Here is a 13,516-nt window from a genome sequence, read left to right on the forward strand (position 1 = left end):
GCTAATCACTAGAAAAAAGTTCAGGCAGGAGGCTAGAAAGATAGCTTAGCAGTTACAAGAGCAGTGTGGGAGATCCTTATTTGGTTCATAATCACAATGACTGGGTGTTCACAGAATATGTACCTCCCCTAAACCTTGTTCAGGTGTGGGCTTATTACCCATCTGGGGAAAAAAAAAAAGGAAAAAAAGAAAAGCTGGGTGTGGTAGTATATGTCTATGTAGTAGGACCCTGCTGTGTTTTTTTGTTTGTTTTTGTTTTTTCGAGACAGGGTTTCTCTGTGTAGCCCTGGCTGTCCTGGAACTCACTCTGTAGACCAGGCTGGCCTTGAACTCAGAAATCCGCCTGCCTCTGCCTCCTGAGTGCTGGGATTAAAGGCGTGTGTTGTTTTTTTAAAGGAGAGCTGGTAATGGGGGACAAAGGTTGAGGACTGGCTCTTGTTATTAACCATCCCTGGACCCAGCATGAAGTTGTACAAATCAATTTTAACATTTCACTTGGCCCCAAAAACTTGTGTTTGATAGAAAAATCTGACAGCATAGGCTGGCCTCAAATTTATCCTCCTCCTGCCTCAGTGTCCCAGTGTGCTAGGATTATAGACATGTGCTATATCATGCTCCTCTCTCCCCCTTTTAGGAAGTATGAATGGGAGTAAGACAGATGATGTAGAAAGAATCTCAAGGTGTAACTGTGAACTTGCTATAATCCTCCTGCCTCAGCCAGCCTCCTGAGTGAAGGACTAAGTAGCATAAGCTACCAAGCCCAAGCTGGGTTCAAAATGTATCAGGTAGTGTACAAAAATGAGTCTCAAGAGTGAGACGGGGGCTGGAGAAATGGCACTGCTCTTCCAGAGGTCCTGAGTTCAATTCCCAGCAACCACATGGTGGCTCACAACCATCTGTAATGGAATCCAATACCCACAGTGGACTCAAATAAAATCTTAAAAAAACAAAAGAGTGAGATTGAGGGAGGGGGGCTGGCAAGGTGGCCCAGTGGGTAAGTGCTCTTCCGAAGGTCCTGAGTTCAATTCCCATACCACATTAGCACTGGACAAAAATCTTCACTGATCAAGACTCACTCTCAAAAATAAACAGTCAATTAAAAAAAGTATGCTTCCATTATTTGGTTCTAACAGAAGATGGTTTTTATACATCTTTATGATCAGCAAATCATTCTTAACCTCGAGTCCTTGACCATATTTGGCCTTAGAGATCTAAATCTGAGTAGTAAGTAGAGCACTCTACTGACCAACTGAGCCAAGTGAAGTGTCCAGTCTGCAAGATCATGATAAACCCCAGGGATTTTTGCCTACAGCTGGGGAAGACAGGCCTCAGATCTTAAAACCAAGCTGGCTTCTTGATCTTGGGAAAATGATAACGACAGTATAAACATATTGCCTTATCTCCTTCCAAATGTACTATTAATAAAGAGTTGCAATGTAGTCACACACAAGTCTTCATTGATCATATAGATTACCTAGATCATTACTCTCCTGACGTTGCCAATCTAAACAATCCTCAACCAATCCTTTGACCATCAACTGACGTTTGTAATATCAGGGTTGACATATATAACCTATCATTATACCAGTAAGACATTTTTGAAAAAGGGGTTCTGACCAATTAGACTTCAGAGCATGTTTTGGCTCATGTAGCTCTCATGAACTACATAACTGAATCTAATATTTCATTAATCCTGCCACTACATCCAGTATGTGGTGCTGAGTATCAAATATATCCAGGGCTTAATACATGCTGGATAAGTAAATCCTCAAGCTGTTAAATAACTTTCAACCATACATCTTCAAATATAAATTACAAACCAAATACTACCCAGTGATATGGACTCTTTAAGTGTATCAAGGGCCTGTGGGTACACACAAAATATAAAATACAAGTATATTTCAATTTTTTTCCAGTCCAGAGGATTATTAACACTAGGGCTTCACACTAGTGCTAGGCCACCACTGAGTAATGGCCACCCTGAGTAATGCCCACCACTGAGTATGCACCAGCCTCAGATCCCTAGACTGGGCTTGGACTAAACATGCTCCTGCCACAGCCTGGAACATGATCAATTCATTAAGAGATTCCAGGCAGTACCACAGCACTACTTGTAACAAAAGTCAGAAAGGGCCATGGTGGTATACACTTTAAACCCAGCACCTGGGAATGAGAGACAGGTAGATCTGAGTTCAAGGCCAGCCTGGTCTACAGTGTTGAGTTTGAGGACAGACGAGCTTCATAAGGTCTTTAGCTTTAAGACCTTATGTTGAAAAACTAAAAACCCAGAAAGCAATTTTACAAAGGGGAAGTATGATTTCAACCATGTTCAAAAGAATTGGACTTAGGCATCCTGAAATAACCCTCGCCTAGGGGAGTAAACAGCAAACATCTCTACATTGTTATAAAGCTAAATAAATCTCTAAGAACTGGTACCACCCTACAGCATCACAAGCCCCACTTCCCTGCCCACAGAAGAAAGACACACCTGAGAATCCAGTCTTAAATTTTAGTTATCTAAAATAAAAGATGGATATAATTACAAACTTTTCACAAAAATTAGACCAGTGTAAATAACAAACATTTATTGGTGTCACTTATGGTAGAAAAAAGTTCCTACACCACATGTGCATGACCCAATTGTTAAATAGACCATATCCAAGGTGAACACACACCCTGACCCACCTTTTTCCCGACTTTTAAAATAGCCAATTCCTCCTCTCCCTGACCCCAAGACATGTGAGCAACTGCTAATGAAAAGCAGTAAACAGCCACTTGGGCTATAGCATTTTCAACTCCACTCTGAGGTGAAGATTCCAATTACATTCGAGACTTAAGTTCTCTCAATTTTCTCCCAACGAAAGTTCCTGAGTCCAGTATTTACAATAGTACAGCTCTAGCAGACCAGCGCACCTACAACTCATCTTTTTCTGATGTGTCCTCTTCGCCAGTTGGGGGAGGGCCTCCACTTCCATAGAGTTTGCTGATAATTGGCTGAACAATTTCTTCTAGTTCCTTCTTTTTGGCTTTAAAGTCTTCAATGTCCGCATCCTGGTGGCTTTCCAGCCATTCAATCTTTTCCTCTACAGCTTTTTCCATGGTTTCTTTATCTTCAGAAGAAAGTTTACCTCCCAGCTTTTCTTTATCTCCAATCTGGTTCTTGAGAGAGTAAGCATAGCTTTCCAATTCATTCCTGGTGTCAATGCGCTCCTTGAGCTTCTTGTCTTCCTCAGCAAACTTCTCAGCGTCATTAACCATCCTTTCAATTTCTTCAGGTGTCAGGCGGTTTTGGTCATTGGTAATTGTGATTTTGTTTTTGTTTCCTGTACCTTTGTCTTCAGCTGTCACTCGGAGAATACCATTAACATCTATCTCAAAAGTGACTTCAATCTGGGGAACTCCACGGGGAGCAGGAGGAATTCCAGTCAGATCAAATGTACCCAGAAGATGGTTGTCTTTTGTTAGGGGTCGTTCACCTAGAGTGAGAACACAGAAAAAACTTGTTATTGGCAAAGCCAGGGCACCGGGATCCCTACATTTCAACTTGCTACAGTTTGTAGGGGGCAAGTAACTCGGTATTGGACCAAGAGCAGCAACTCACTGGGTGCTACTGCTCTTAACTCAATTTCAATTCTTAAAAGCATTGTAAGCCCCTCTGACCTTGTATTACAAAAGCTAGTTAACATGAATGGTAAGTACTGAATCTAAAATTCAACACTGGTTCAACTAAGCACCTCTTCATGAGTTACAAAAGATACTTCTTTCCCTGGGAGAATAATAGTTTAATTTATTTAATAATATTGTTTAATAATATTGTGAAACCCAAATCACATCCTTTTAAAACATACAATATTTGTTAATGTAAGTAATTTAATTACCTTCATAGACCTTGATTGTTACAGTTGGCTGATTATCGGAAGCCGTGGAGAAGATCTGAGACTTCTTGGTGGGTACCACAGTGTTCCTTGGAATCAGTTTTGTCATGACTCCTCCCACAGTTTCAATACCAAGTGTAAGGGGACAAACATCAAGCAGTACCAGATCACCTGCAAAGGAAAATTAATCAGGTTTGGTTTTCTTTAGAGTCCTGAGAGCACTACCAAGCAATCTCCCAATGAATGAACTCTTGCCATCTTCTCCACTGTCATCTGCCTAGGCTCTAACCACAAACACTTTAGGAAAACATGAATTAACAGTTGCTAACGATCTTAACTAACCCTGACCTAAGCCTTCTCATCACTGTACCTTTCTTCCCCGTTACTCTTAACCCTACAGTCTTCCCATCAAGCTACTTAAACATATAAAGACACAGTGATAACAAGCTACCTGTGTCCTGGTCACCAGAGAGGACGCCAGCCTGGACAGCGGCACCATAGGCTACAGCCTCATCAGGGTTTATGCCACGGGATGGCTCCTTGCCATTGAAGAACTCTTTCACCAGTTGCTGAATCTTTGGAATTCGAGTAGATCCACCAACCAGAACAATTTCATCAATATCAGATTTCTTGAGATCAGAGTCTTCCAACACTTTCTGGACAGGCTTCATGGTAGAGCGGAACAGGTCCTAGCAAAAAAGAAAAGCAAGGCATGGTTACTGTGGTGCTGACCACCGAGACATTATTTAGTTATCCCAAATTCTACAGTCTAAGCAGATTCCATTAGCACTGTCAAGGAGCATACCATGTTCAGCTCTTCAAATTTGGCCCGAGTAAGGGTCTCTGAGAAGTCTTCTCCTTCGAAGAAGGACTCAATTTCAATCCTTGCTTGATGCTGAGAAGACAAGGCTCTCTTAGCCTTTTCTACCTCCCGCCGGAGTTTCTGCACAGCTCTGTTGTCTTTTCTAACATCTTTACCAGTTTTCTTTTTGTACAGCTTGATGAAGTGTTCCATGACCCGCTGATCAAAGTCTTCCCCACCCAGATGAGTATCTCCATTAGTGGCCACCACTTCAAAGACACCATTGTCAATGGTGAGAAGAGACACATCGAAGGTGCCGCCACCCAGGTCAAACACAAGGATGTTCTTCTCTCCCTCTCTCTTATCCAGGCCATATGCAATAGCAGCTGCTGTACTGTGAGGATGAAGAGGGAAGAAAGTTTGGTCAGGGGTTCATATTCCCCCCACTTGGCAAATATGGTGGAGCTCTGAGTCCCATACTTACGGCTCATTGATGATCCTCATGACATTCAGTCCAGCAATAGTGCCAGCATCTTTGGTTGCTTGCCGCTGGGCATCATTGAAGTAAGCTGGTACAGTAACAACTGCATGGGTAACCTAGGAGGACAACCGTGCAATCATACTTAAAGATGACTGAAGTATACGGTGTTCTCACTTCTCTGTCACTCTTATCAACTAGTCAAGCCACAACAGTTTCTAAGTCAGTTTACTGCTACATCATACACTTTTGTCATTAGAATTAAGCAGTGGTAACTCATGAAGGCTGACTAGCATGTACCTTGACCTCCCACAAAACACTAAATCACTAAGCCTAACAAAAGTTGAAGCCAGTTAAGATTGAAAGGTTTCAAACCATGAAGGCTTCCCTACACAAGTCATCGAGGGGGAGCAATAGCAATCAAACACCCAACACTGTTCCACAGGTTATTCACCTTCTTTCCCAAATACGCCTCAGCAGTCTCCTTCATCTTAGTGAGAACCATGGCAGAAATTTCTTCTGGGGCAAATGTTTTGGTTTGCCCACCTCCAATATCAACTTGAATGTACGGTTTAGTTTTCTTTTCAACCACCTATGGCATAAAGTAATTTAAAGGTAATTTTTCCGAAGTGGAAACAACGACACCACAAACGATTTTAAAAAAAAAAAATCCATTTCCTCCCTCCCATAGCTTGATTCATCTCTGTCCCTTAGGGGGAAATCACAACTAAAACTGAGCACAGCTGTATTGTAGATAGGTCGACAGTTTTAGTCTGTTTCAACTTCTAGACATTGTAACAGTGTGTCGTTTTATAACACACTAAAAACGACTAGATGTAAAACCGTTAGATAAATTCCGAACACATCCTTTTAAGTCCTTTGAACAGTGTTTTTGGCCAAGTGGCAACCCCTAAATACTCCTGTCACCCCAGCCGCCCCATTAGCATGAGGAAAAAAAACCGGGTCCGACCTTGAATGGCAAGAACTTGATGTCCTGCTGCACCGAAGGGTCATTCCAAGTGCGTCCGATGAGGCGCTTGGCGTCGAAGACCGTGTTCTCGGGGTTGGACGTGAGTTGGTTCTTGGCCGCATCGCCAATCAGACGCTCCCCTTCAGGAGTGAAGGCCACATACGACGGCGTGATGCGGTTGCCCTGATCGTTGGCTATGATCTCCACGCGGCCGTTCTTGAACACGCCGACGCTGACGGGGAAGCCCCACAGAAAAGGAATCAGCACCTCACTTTCTCACGCTGGCCCCGGAGGCCACGCCCCACTCCTCCCCACCCCCTCCTCCTTCGACGGATGCCACTTACCAGGAATAGGTGGTCCCCAAGTCGATGCCGACCACCGTGCCCACATCCTCCTTCTTGTCCTCCTCCTCGGCCCGCACCGCGCCCAGCAGCAGCAACGCCGCCGCCACCACAGTGAACTTCATCATGCCGGCGCTGAGGACCAGTCGCTCAGCAGTCAGGCAGGAGTCTCAGGAGTCCAGCAACAGGCTGTGGCCCCGAAACGCGACGACGGTTCTGGTCTGTGGGCGACAGGGGCCTCGGGGTCAGAAGGAGCCACGAAGCAGACTCGGGGCAGGCCTAGCAGCAGGCCGCGGCGCTTACCTCGCACACCCGCAGAAGCCCAAGTGTCCCGGTCTGTGTTGTCTCGGCCAGTATCGAGCGCGCCGTCGCCGACTCGCCTTATATACCCTCCCCACAGCCCCGTCGTGGAGGCCTCCGATTGGTGAAGTCCCTACTCGTTGGAGGACGCTGATTGGTCCATGCCACCAAGCTGGCCGCTGCCGATTCGAAGCGGCCTCCTCCGCAACTCACGTCACTGCTACGCCCCCCGGGCTGACTCATTGGCTACTGGTCATTCTTAACGGCCGCCAATGAGAGGCAGCATCCGCCCTGAGCGCTGGTCCTATTGGTTCAGCAGCTGCCTGTCCCTCGGATGACCTCTCACCCCGAGACCGTTTCCGCCGGTAACCGTTCATGTCCTCCCCTCACGCCAGGCCCCCGGGGACTGGAGTAGGGGTCTTCGTGTCAGTTCCCTCGGGGTCTCCTTTTCTGTCTCTCACTCTGAAGAAGTACGCGGCCTTTCTCCTCCTCGATTGCCCCGCGTCCTGAGCTGCCCAGCCTCAGCTGTGATCGCCCTCCCCAGCATCCACACGTTCTCGGATGTCCCAGAGGCCAGGCCCTGTTACTCCCCCGGCCTGCACGTCTCGAGCTGGGGCCTGATCTGGATTCTGCCTCGCTGAGAATCCTGGCGCTTCTCAGCTAACCCTGTTTCTCCTTCACCCCAAGGCTAGCCGTATGTGTCTTTCCAGGCCTTTCCAATCTTCCCTTTGCCGGGATTAAGTCCCAGGATTGGCCTGGCCAATTGTAACCTACTCCTGAGCCCTTCTCCGCCTTGGATATTCAGTACTATGGCCAAACGAGCACTTTTCCACCATGAGATGTATTCTCTCTCTCTCTCTCTCTCTCTCTCTCTCTCTCTCTCTCTCTCTCTCTCTCGCTTGTAGCCCCTTATTGTTCCCTAACCTGGTCTAGCATAGCATTTCCATTTATGACACAGGTTATTATTTACAAGTCCTTCCTCTTTCCCTCTTCCTTCTTCTTGACACCACCCTACTCGACTCTTGGAATAGGGCTGATAATGCTAAAGACATTTAGCAGACAAAAAAGTCTTGCTGATGCTTTACTCTTTTATAATAATAATATGTTGGGGGACAAACAAAACAAGTTACTACTTGAGCTTATTATGTACTTCATTGTTTTGTTTTATGTATTTTGAGAGGCATTGTACACAGGCCCAAGCTGGCCTATAACTACTGATCCTCCTATGCGTTTTCCATGTGTCATTTACTCATAATTAAGTCTTGGTACATCTTGCCCATTTTCCAGAAGAGACCATTGAGACCAAGAGCGATTAAATAGCTAGAATGGTCGATTGATAAGTGCTGAGGATATAGTTAATAACCCGGTTGATTTTACTCCATAATTTATACTATTGATTTCCACCACCACCCCCCTTTTTTGTTGTTGTTTAAAGACAGGGATTCATGCACCCCCAGTCTTCAAACTGTGTAGCAAATGACTTTGAACTTCTGTTTCTTCTATCTATACCTCCCGAGTGCTGAGAACTTCAGGCAAAGGCATGTACTACCATGGGACTTGCATCTATGCATGCTACACAACTGACATCTGTCTCCAGGCCTGGAGCTCAACATGTCCAGCAGGCTGGTCTTGAACTCCCAGGTCCACCATCTCTGCACCCTAGTGCTTAGAGACATGCTTATGAAGGTTACTTGGGCCATTTATTACAGGCAGGAAATGGCTCCAGTATTCCTATTAAATGTATTCTGAGCTTCATAAGTACACTGTGCAAATACTACTGAAACATCACACACACAGTTCACTAAAATGTTGAGCCTATGAGTCAGTGTTCAGGAATTTTTTTCCCTTCTCATTCCTCAAAGGTTAGTGACTCAGTCAACTCCATCCTTGCTATAGAAGTTGCATCATACAGCTCTTTCAGTCGGGTTTGTAATACTGTCATAACATTGATCTTCCTTTGGGTTGCATCAGACTAGTATTAAGATAGACATCACTAAGCCCTATTTACTGGTGCACACATTTAGTCTCAGCACATAGGAGGCAGAAGCAGGGGATCTCTCTGAGTTAGAGGCCAGCCTGGTTAGTACAAGGACAGCCAAGGCTACATGTTGAGACCCTACCTCAAAGGGGGGAAAAATGGAAATCACTACTTGACCACATTACAACTTCATGTCATTTCAAGCATGTCTATATATATATCACAGCATTCAGTTTCCACTAAAATCAAGTTTCAGATTCATCCTGTCTCTTGATTAATGGAGGAAATGCTTGTAACTAATGTTTCTAACATTTAGAAACTTGATGCCTAAGCCCGACCTAGTGTCACAGGCCTGTAGCCCCAGGATTCAAGAGTCTGAGGCAAGAGGATCACAAATTCTATGTGTAACTGGACTACAGAGTGAATTCAAGGTCAGCCTGGGAAATTTAGTGAAAACCTTGTTCAAAAAGTAAAAGCCGAAAATACAGCTCTATTCTCAATCTCTAGTCTCTGTCTGTCTCTCTCTCTCTCTCTCACACACACACACACACACACATTATCTTACTAACTTAACTTTGGGTTAGGTTCAGATGGGCTCTTGTAGACCAGGCTTACCTCTAGTACTCCATGTAGTTAAGGCTAGCCCTGAACTTTTTATCTTCCTGCCCCACCTCCAAAATGCTAGGTTTGGAAGAATGTCTACAAGTTAGACTATCTGATCAACTTCTAGAGAGTTAAGTGTCTCAGTGGCTATAGTATCATTTTCTTTCTTCTTTTTCTGAGACTGAATATTGCTAGGTATGCATACTACATATTCCTGACTGTCCTGGAACTTTCTATATAGATGTAGCTGGTTTTGAACTCACAAAGAATCCCCTGCCTTTACCTTCCCAGTTGCTGAGATTAAAGTCATGAGCCACCATATCTATCTCCTTTAAAATTCAAACCAGATTGAGTTAGAAAGATGTTCAGTGGTTCAATGGCTGTTCGTTCAGAGGACCCAGATTTGATTCTAAGCATCCACATGGCATCTCAGAACCATCGGTAACTCCAGTTCCAGGGGCTCCAATACCACCTTCTGGCTTCTGCAGGCACACATGTGATGCACAGATATACATGCAAGCAAATACCCATACACAAAATATTATTTTTAAAAAGAATATATACACACAATTTAATATTGAATTGAATATATATTCTCTCTCTCTCTCTGTGTTTGTGTGTATGTGCATATAAATTGAAACCAGGTGTGGTGGCACAGGTCATTAATCCCAAGACTCAGGAGGCAAAGGCTAGCTTGGTTTTTTTAGATTGACTTCCAGGCTAGCCAGGCTACATAGTGAGATCCAGTTTCAAAATAAAGAAAATTCATCCTGACAGATGGCTCAGGGGCTAAGAGCACCGACTGCTCCTCCACAGGTCCTGAGTTCAATTCCCATCAACCACTTCTTGCCGGGCATGGTGGCACACGCCATTAATCCCAGCACATGGGAGGCTGAGGCAGGTGGATTTCTGAGTTCGTGGCCAGCCTGGTCTACTGAGTGAGTTCCAGGATAGCCAGGGCTATACAGAGAAATCCTGTCTCCAAAAAATAAAATAATAAAATTCAAGTATTTTATATATTCTGTAGCACATATTACAACATATTGTAAGGCACAATCATTGTGGCATTAAATAGGTAAGTTCACAGGTAGAAGTTAATGTTAAAGCGTTAAAAATTAGCCACTAGGGGGCTGGTGAGATGGCTCAGTGGGTAAGAGCACCCAACTGCTCTTCCGAAGGTCCAGAGTTCAAATCCCAGCAACCACATGGTGGCTCACAACCATCTGTAATAAGATCTGACTCCCTCTTCTGGTGTGTCTGAAGACAGCTACAGTGTACTTACATATAATAAATAAATAAATCTTTAAAAAAAAATTAGCCACTAGGAACAGTATATGCTCTTTCTTTACTGTTTTGTTTTGTTTTGAAGACAGGTTACTCTATGCAGCGCTGGCTGCCCAGGGATTTATTCTGTGGACCAGGCTAGCCTTGAACTCAGAGATCCACCTACCTCTGCGTCCTGACTACTGAAACTAAAGGCATGTGCCACCACCATCTAGCTTCTGTTTTGATTTTTGTTGTTCTTGTTGTTTTCGAGACAGGGTTTCTCTGTGTAGCCCCGGCTGTCCTGGAACTCACCCTGTAGACCAGGCTGGCCTCGAACTCAGAAATCCACCTGCCTCTGCCTCCCCAGTGCTGGGATTAAAAGCATGCGCCACCACACCCGGCTTGCTGTTTTGATTTTTGAGACAGGATCTCTCTATGTAGCTCTTGCTGGTTTGGAGCTCCCTATGTAAACTAAGCAGGCTTAAAACTCACAGAATCCTCCTGCTTCTGCCTCCATCCTGAATGCCGAGATGGAAAGTGTTTGTCACCATGCTCAGCTTTCTTTTCATACAGAAGCATTTTCCCACTGAAAACTTAGGAACTGGGCTGGAGAAATGGTACGAGCTGTTCTTAACCAAAGGACCCTGGCTCAATTCACAGGACTCACGAGGTAGTTCACAGCTGTCTGTAATTCCAGTTCCAGGGGATTTGATGTGCTCATACAGATATACATGCAGGCAGAATACCAGTGTACACACACACATACACACACATACATTTAAGAATCAGAGCCGGGCGTGGTGGCGCACGCCTTTAATCCCAGCACTTGGGAGGCAGAGGCAGGCGGATTTCTGAGTTCGAGGCCAGCCTGGGCTACAGAGTGAGTTCCAGGACAGCCACGGCTACACAGAGAAACCCTGTCTCAAAAAACCAAAAAAAAAAAAAAAAAAAAAAAGAATCAAAGACCCAGGAAATACTGAAGTTTGCCCAAGGGATCACACCTGAGAAGTGGTGAACTCAGGGTTTGAGCCATGGAAATCTGATTTTGTTGTCATCATTTGGTTTAGTTTTATTAACCATAAATTGTTTGTCTATGTGTGTATGTCCACATGAGTACAAGTACTCTTGGAGGCCAGAAGAGGGTGCTAGATCCTCTGGCCCTGCATCACAGGCAGTTGTGGACCACCTAACCTAGTAATGAAGCTCAGGTTCTCTGGAGGAACAGGGTAGAATCACAACCACTGAGCCATCTCTCCAGCCCATTTGCTTTTTGAGACGGTCTCTCTGTGGTCCTGGCTGACCGAGGATGACCTTATATCCGTGATCTTTCTGCATGCACCCCCTAAATTGCTGCTTGGGAGGTGGGAAAAGTTTGGTTTTTTTAAGGTTTATTATTTTATGCAGGATGTTTTGCCTGCATGTATACTTGTACATCACAGGTACCCTTGGCAGCCAGAAGAGAACATCAGACCATTGTAAGCTGCCATGTGGATGCTTCAAATGGGACCTTCTTCAAAGTAGCACATGCCCCTAACCAGCCATCTCTCCAGCCTTGGAAAGTTAGATATTTAATCTGGACGGTGTGGGTTATTATCTTTAACTTCAGGCTTAGAGAACAGAAAACAGCTGCATATTTTATAAATATTTTGATGATGAAGAAGACTTTTAACTAATTTAAAATAGCTCATTTCATCTGTGCTCCTATGAGAGGAAAAGACATTTCAATTGGTAACAAAGCTGAGCTATATAGGACTCACTAGGCTTTGATATCGTTTAGGTCTTAGTTGAATCTATGGATTTGCAGTTTGAGGGGCTGTTTCCCACTGGGCTCATCAGTCTAGCTGTCCTCTGAACTTTTGGGAATTCTCTGATCTCTGCTGTCCATCTCATGGCTAGAAAACTGGAATTATAGGTGCACGCTACTGTCTTACGTTTGCTGTTTCTTTTGGGGACCCAAACTCTGGCCCTCACACTTGCACAGCAGGTGCTTTTATTCACTGAGCAATCTCTCCAGCCCAGACTTTTTCTTTGTTTACTAGTAAGCCCGAATTGGATGTGCTACTTTAAAAGCATGCCTAAAAATCTTTAACAAATTCAAAGCAGTGACTAATTTTCACTGAAAGAAATCTTGAAAACTGACTCTTAAGGCAGGCGTGATATCTCAGAGTTTTTTTTTTTTTTTTTTTTTTTTAAGATTTATGTATGTGAGTACATTGTCGCTGTCTTCATACACACCAGAAGAGAGAATCAGATTCCTTTACAGATGGTTGTGAGCCACCATGTGGTTGCTGGGAATTGAACTCAGGACCTCTGGAAGAGCAGTCAGTTCTCTTAACCTCAGAGCCATCTCTCTAGCCCTCAGAGCTTATTTACAGGCCTGATGGTTGTGGGGTATCACCAGAGAAGACTTCTCAGACATGGTTTTTTTTTGAGGGGGAGGGGGATTTGAGACAGGGTTTCTCTGTATAGACCTGGCTGTCCTGGAACTCACTTTGTAGACCAGGCTGGCCTCGAACTCAGAAATCTGCCTGCCTCTGCCTCCCGAGTGCCGGAATTAAAGGTGTGTGCCACCACGCCTAGCCTCAGACATGAGTTTAAGCCAAATGAAAGCCCTTACTAGCCAGCCAGTGACTACACTGGGTATTCAAGACCTCAGTGTAGCATCAAATCTTTCTCAGGGTGAACTTTGTATTCAAAAACATATTCTGAGCCAGGCATGGTGGTGCATGCCTTTAATCCCAGCACTTGGGAGGCAGAGACAGGTGGATTTCTGAGTTCGAGGCCAGTCTGGTCTACAAAGTGAGTTCCAGGACAGCCAGGGCTATACAGAGAAACCCTGTCTCAAAAAAAACCAAAAACCAAAAAAAAAAGAAAGAAAGAAAAAGAAAAAAAAACATATTCTG

The 13,516-nt window shown here is 44.5% G+C and overlaps 1 protein-coding gene and 1 pseudogene across 1 annotated transcript; one reads left to right on the forward strand and one right to left on the reverse strand.

The window, feature by feature from the left end:
• Window positions 1-72: 72 nt before the first annotated feature.
• Window positions 73-168, forward strand: LOC115030546 (small nucleolar RNA U13; annotated as a pseudogene).
• Window positions 169-2,563: 2,395 nt separating this feature from the next.
• Window positions 2,564-6,914, reverse strand: Hspa5 (heat shock protein family A (Hsp70) member 5). Its single transcript, XM_021181331.2, has 9 exons — window positions 6,770-6,914; window positions 6,470-6,687; window positions 6,126-6,357; window positions 5,610-5,747; window positions 5,162-5,274; window positions 4,681-5,071; window positions 4,327-4,564; window positions 3,879-4,046; window positions 2,564-3,476 (listed from the first exon to the last, which is right to left on the reverse strand). The coding sequence occupies exons 2-9, from the start codon at window positions 6,592-6,594 to the stop codon at window positions 2,914-2,916; spliced, it is 1,968 nt and encodes a 655-aa protein (XP_021036990.1). The 5' UTR covers window positions 6,595-6,687; window positions 6,770-6,914; the 3' UTR covers window positions 2,564-2,913.
• Window positions 6,915-13,516: the final 6,602 nt, after the last annotated feature.

Source organism: Mus caroli, unplaced genomic scaffold, assembly GCF_978045245.1.
Source record: "Mus caroli unplaced genomic scaffold, Mus_caroli_1 scaffold_2, whole genome shotgun sequence".
Classification (NCBI taxonomy): Eukaryota; Metazoa; Chordata; class Mammalia; order Rodentia; family Muridae; genus Mus; species Mus caroli.